This window comes from Babylonia areolata, chromosome 21, assembly GCF_041734735.1.
Source record: "Babylonia areolata isolate BAREFJ2019XMU chromosome 21, ASM4173473v1, whole genome shotgun sequence".
Classification (NCBI taxonomy): Eukaryota; Metazoa; Mollusca; class Gastropoda; order Neogastropoda; family Buccinidae; genus Babylonia; species Babylonia areolata.
In genome coordinates this window covers 20,171,103-20,177,673 of record NC_134896.1, presented here as the reverse complement: position 1 = coordinate 20,177,673, position 6,571 = coordinate 20,171,103, and the positions used below count along the sequence as shown (strand labels likewise).

General features: G+C 48.0%; 1 protein-coding gene across 1 annotated transcript in view; it reads right to left on the bottom strand.

Annotated features, from left to right (window-relative positions):
* LOC143296582 (uncharacterized) overlaps positions 1-6,571 on the bottom strand; it is a 42,427-nt gene that overhangs the window by 11,519 nt on the left and 24,337 nt on the right. Inside the window, exon 3 of the mRNA XM_076608606.1 lies at positions 6,415-6,569. Coding sequence (XP_076464721.1) covers positions 6,415-6,569 — 155 coding nt within the window. The remainder of the gene's footprint in view (positions 1-6,414; positions 6,570-6,571) is intronic.

Here is a 6,571-nt window from a genome sequence, read left to right as displayed (position 1 = left end):
GAGAACAGGGTCACATCTGTCTCAGGGTACCGTCCGCGGCCCCTGACATTCTGTATTCTTGTAAAGATGAGGGCGATAGCTGAATGGTGAAAAGGGTGTTGAACTTTCAATCTGAGGGTCCCTGGGTTCGAACGACGTCTGGTGGGTCAAGGGTGGTGATTTTTTTCTTCCCGATCTCCCAGATCAGCAGAGGTGCATGTGCCCAAACCCCCTTCGTGTGCGTACACACAGAAGAGATCAAATTACGTGCAAGATAGCTCCAGTAAACCATGTCAGCATTCGAGGCATTATCGAAACAAACACACAGCATGCACACCCTAGAAAACGGATGGCAGCAGTCAAAAACAGCGTGGGAAAAACAGAAAAATGAGATTTAATCCCATTCACAAATACGACTGAACAATGGGAGTTCTAACATTCGAACGCAGACGAAGAAGAGGTGTTCCCCAAACAGCAGGGCTAGTTGATTAGTGGTGACGAGGGTGGTGAGAGCAGGACGACAGAAACGAAGGAACGTGGGAGTTGCAGCCCTTGAACGTAGAAAGGTCCCTCAGCTTGCATTAAAAGACCTTTCGGCAACTGCGCTCGATGATGGTCGGGCGAGACACCAGCTCGAGCTATGCAGCATGCAGTAAGCAAACAGAAAGACACCCACAACAACAACAACAACAACAACAAAAATAAATCCAAGCAAAATGTTATCTTTAAAAAAAAAAATAAAAAAAAAGAAATAACATCTCAAATATCCTGTGTCATGAGTAGGCCTAACTTAGTCAAAACACGAGGAAGAAGGAAAGGAAAACAATCATTGGTAATGGTCTGACTATGGCGTAACTTTCCTTTCCCGAAGAAAGCATCGCGAATTTCACAGGGCGTGTTAGTGTGTGTGTGTGTGTGTGTGTGTGTGTGTGTGTGTGTGTGTGTGTGTGTGTGTGTGTGTGCGCTCGCGCGCGCGCGCTCGCGTGTGTGTGTGTGTGTTGTTGTTGTTCCTGAGGACAAAAATAGGTTACAAAACATAATATATGAAACCAAAAACAACAGCAGCAACAACAACAACGTTTTGTACTTTCAAAATATCATTGCTTTCTGTTATGATCAATGTAAGCTTCGCGTGCACGCTTAATTTTGTGTATCTATGCATGTGTGACTTATAGATCCTTGCTTTTATGTTTTTATGTTTTTGTTTTTTACGATCTTGTGAACGTGTTCATTTTGTTGAATGCGTTTTCCAGTAAATCATGTGGAAGAATTAGGGGGGAAGGAGGGAGCGGGGGGGGGGGGGGGGGGGGGGGGGGGGGGGGGGGGGGGAGAGAGAGAGAGAGAGAGAGAGAGAGAAGAGGTGTTCTTGTCACTCTCGCAAAACTGGGTCAGCAACGTAGTCTTTCAAGTCGGTGTCCATGCTGAGTGTGTGCGCAGTTTTTGTTGTGACAACTGTCGAGATTTTTCAAGCAGTGCGAACCAGAAGTGCGCAGAAATGGTCGCGAAAGGAGGAACATCTTTTGTTCTGACGCAGGGCGTATTATACTTCTGCGTTGTGTGTGTGTGTGTGTGTGTGTGTGTGTGTGTGTGTGTGTGTGACACTGATAAAAAAAAAATGTAGCTGTATTGCAAAATGACCTTTCTCTGTTTTAGCCCCCCTCTCTCTCTCTCTCTCTCTCTCTCTCTCTCACACACACACACACACACACACATTACTGCGAAACCCAACAGCAACATTAATATGGGAAAAGACAGCTTGCAGATTGCAACCTGTTCTCCACTTTTGCCCGGCAACGTGTGAGAGAAGACTGCGCCATCTTGCAGAAATCTGTTGAAGCTTTCTCGCTCGTGTGTGCTGTCATACTGCATTGCTAGTCTCCATTATTAATCCACGCGGTTTGGCACAACATCGCTATCATCCATTATTGAAATATGCACATAGTCTGACAAACAAATAGAAAACAATATGATGAGTTCCACAGGAAAATATGCCAAGCCACTCGCTTCAGTTAGGAGAACTGACGGGAGTAGTGAACTGCACAAGAAAATAACGTCATTGCATTCGTTTCAGACAGGTGAAGGGGAGAAGTGTCCATAGGCAATCTCCTCATACTGAATTAACAGTGATTCTAGAACCTTCGGTGTGTCTGTGCAGGTTTCTGCAGTGCGTATATCCACGCCATCATGTTGACAAAACACACCCGCCAGACTCATCAACATGTGCGCACGTGTATATGACAGACAAACATGATTCAGATGAGAGACAGACAGACAGACAGACAGACAGAGACAGACAAAGCCAGGGAGGAAGAGACAAAGACAGTGAGAGATGTCACAATGAACTGACTCGTATGACAGGGACAGTTCTACTAAGTGACAGGGACCTAAAAGCGTGTAGATTTGAAACAATGCTATTATTTTATACTTAACCACTGCTACCCTGATATAAAAAAAAATATATATATATATCTTCTGGGTTTTTTTACACGATGACATATAGGAATAAACACACACACACACACACACACACACACACACACACACACACACGTACACGCATTTCAACAACAATAATAACAATAATGATAATCATCATCATAAAAATCATTATGTGAATCCAGTGTCGACACAGATACACGCACGCATCTCCCCCACCTTCCCCAACGTCCCTCCACCCACCACCTCACAGACACACACAGACAAACACACACACACTCTCTCTCTCTCTCTCTCTCTCTCAGGAACACTGTGACATCCCACGTTTTTTTCATTTCCGGTTCCGAGAAAGTAACCACTGTTTGGACTTCCGGCGTTCCGAGACAAGCAATCAGCTTGATCAATCCGCTCTGCCCTTCTATTCCGAGGCCCCCAAGATCTTTCCCACTGAACACCGCCACTCACATTATCCCGTTATCGGTAATGGCACCTGCATGCATCGCCCATACCACTGCTCAGGTGGAGATGCGTAAAATTCATTCCCATCTCACTTCACCGTTTCCATGGGGACAGCGAAGTTGGAGGAGGAAGAGGAGGACAGGGAAGGAAAAGCGCGTGTAGGAAAAAGGTGGGAGAGGGGAGGGAGGAAGAGGAGGGAGGAAGGAAGGTGGGGCGGTGGGGGAGGGAGGGGGGGGGGCGGAGGGGAGAAGTGTGTCACACAACATTCCGCCTCCTCCTCCTCCTCCCCTTCACCCCTCTCCCCCTCGTCCCTTCCTCTGCCCCCCCCCCCCCCTCCCCCCTAGAGAAAAGTGTGCATGCATCCAAGATATGAGAATATGAATGTTTAATGCCCATTAGCGCCATCACTCGCCTTGCCCGCTGCCGTCACTTGACTTTGATGAAATGCCACAGAGACGGGAAAGGGGGGTGGGGGGGTGGGGGGGCATGAATTGGCCGGGCTGCAACCAGAGTGATTTTTCACTCATTCTTTGGGGGGGGGGGGGGGGGGGCTTGTGGGGGTGCGGGGGGGGGGGGGGGGGCGAGAGGGAGGTTGGGTGGGGGACGATGGGCGGGAGGTGTGTGTGTGTGGGTGGGTGGGTGGGGGTGAGGGTGGAATCCGGGAATTATTCCCCTGGCGTCTCCCCTTCGGGTGGGGGCGACAGAATCATCCTCGGTCTGGATTTAGCAGGTCGAAAGGGAGAGATATAGGGGTGGAGCGAGGAGGAGGAGGCAGGCCTCGCAAAATGACGGCCTGACGGTGAACGCTAATGTCTTCTTCGTGCAGATGTCTGCGCTGTGGACCGTGGAAAGAAAGAAAAGGTCTGTGGTGATAATGTATGTGTTTTCATCATGTCCTGGACTTTGAGACATCAATCATACACTCTTTCACGTACGGTGCCTTTTAACTGCTAATTGCGGGGGGGGGGGGAGGGGAGGGGGGAATGACTCCAACTAAAAAGCAACATGCAGGTGTGACGTGTGTGTGTGCGTGCGTGCGTGCGTATGTGGGTGGGCGGGGGAGATGGCGTGTGAGATGGCGGGAAGGGAATCAAGGTACAGGCACAAAATCGAGCTTCCCGGCTTGTGTTTGTGCTTGCGTGCACGCACGTGTGTGTGTGTGTGTGTGTGTGTGTGTGTGTGTGTGTGTGTGTGTGTGTGTGTGTGTACGTGTGTGTGAACGTGCGTGTGTGCGTGCATATGTGTGTGTGTGTGTTTGTCTGTCTTTTTCTGTGTGGTTGTGTGTGTGTCTCTTTGTGTGAGTAACTGCGTGTGTGTCTATCAGTCTGCATCTGCAGCACTAACTCGCGTACATGCACACACACACACACACACACACACACGCACGCACGCACGCACGCACGCACGCACACACACACACACACACACACACACACATATTATGTGGCGTGCACGGCAGCTGCACATTCCTGAGTGAAGAGATCGGCACGACATACATGTGACGGACCGAGCGTAGGAGCTGAGCTTCGGGGGTGTCCACAGACAGTGTGTCGTGTGTCGTGTGTGCCCATAACACATAACACATCAACACCCTGGGGTGAGCGAACTTAGCAGCGCTAGCTCCATGGTAAATTCCTTATTCCCAGGAACATTATTAACTAAGCAAACTCAGCACTGCAAAGATCGCCTCATGCAAACCCGGCCCTGGGCTTTCTAAATTAATGGAATGTCGGCCACTTTCGTGCTGCTCTGTCAACCTTTCAGAAATCCACGGAGGGCCACGAAGAAGTCCTCACTGGTTCACCCAGATCCTTGCTTAGTGACCCAAGAGAGACTGAACACGCGCACACGTCCAATCCAATCAACGGGTATCTCGGACAAGGACGGAAGCATGGTGGTTTCTCTCGTCCCCCCGAAAGGTATATTGTATTGGTATACTATTTCGCCTTCGCCGTTTGTCTCTGTTCGACACCTTCCCCTGTAATAAGGTTGACGGGGTGTAACAATCATGGGGAAGCAGATGTGATGTAGTAGCGGATATGGATCAGTCCGCACGCTTTGACGCCTCCTTGGAACTGAAACTAAAACTCTCGGGAGAGGAGGTGGAGGGGAATTATCTCAGTCTGCCAACGCTGACACCATCGGAACGACAACATGGTCACGAACAGGCAGCGAGGATGCTGGTTTTAATGTGTCGGGGAATCGAACTCCCTACCTCGAGGATACGCGTTGCGCGCTAGCCAAACATACCTATGCATTTCAGAGAACAACTGCACGCGCACATTTTAGTTCGCACGAGCATGCACAATCGAACATATATGCGCTCTGTCTGTCTGTCTGTCTGTCTGTCTGTCTGTCTCTCTCTCACCATTACACCATGTTGTAACACTATCTCTCTCCGTCCCTCCCTCTCTTCCCTCTGTTATACTACCCTTCCTACTATTACCCCCATTTCACAATCTCTCCCACCTGTTCTGTCTCTGTCTCTCTCTCTCCCTTTTCTCTCTCCCTCGCTATGTATAACACATTGAAGATACTGCGAATTGTTACGTTGTGAATGTCTTTGAATAGTGTATGTTCTGGTGGAGTTGTGTTGTCGATTTGCTGTGTCATAATATAAATTTTCTTTGCCAGATGACAGTGTCACCTCCGTCGGTCAGGGGCTTTGGCCTTCAACTAATGGTCATTATCATGTTCTTTCTGTCTCTTTTCCTGCTTGTCTGTCTGTCTGTATGTGTGTGTCTCTCTCTCTGTCTGTCTCTCTCAATTCATTTCATTTATGTTGTCCCAATATCCTAACCCCTTTCACTACCTCACCCATCCTCTCTCCCTCTCTCACTCATTCTCTTTCATTATCGTTCCAAATACTCATTAATCAATTGTAAACTTGGTATGGGTTCTATGAGGGAGGGGAGCGGGGGGTTGGGGAAGGCATCGAGAAAAGGGTTACATTTGGATGGTCAATTTCGAAAATGTATTTTTCTGATGTGTTATATGTTTTATATGTACTTTGTTATGTGTTCGTATTGATATGATGTGTGTCGATGTCACATGCTTAAATAATTAGTATACGGATTATAATATGTACTTTGTTTCCTGTGTACTTTTCAAACCTTGGAGACGAACGACTGGTGGGAAAAAAGGCACAGTACCCGCCTGCCACATGGACATTTTAAACAAATGACAAAGTACCAAACAGCCGCTTATTCCTTAGTAGTTTAGTTTACTTTGATTATGTTTTTCCTTTCTGTTCCATTTTTATTTGTTTTGCGCCATTTTTTTGTTCTGATTTTTACCTACCATGTCACTAGAGCTTTACAGCTAATAACATTAAACATTTCAGTGTTCAGTGTTCAATCTCTTTCGTTTCATTTTCTCTCCCCATCCTTTCTCTCTTTCTTCATTTCATCTCTTTCCATCTGTCCCGGTTCTGTCTCTGACACTCTCTCTTCATTTAATTTCTCTCTCTCTCTCTATCTGTGTGTGTGTGTGTGTGTGTGTGTGTGTGTGTGTGTGTGTGTGTGTGTGTGTGGCACTGACCTGAAGTTGGAGAACCACTTGACGAGCTGTGCCGTGTTGTTCTTGTTGAAGGAGACGTCCGGGAAGTAGGACTTGAGCACCCCGGAGTTGGGGTAGCGGGTGTAGAAGAACATCAGCTTCGCCTTCCGCAGGTGCATGGGGGTCAGCGTGAACGTGT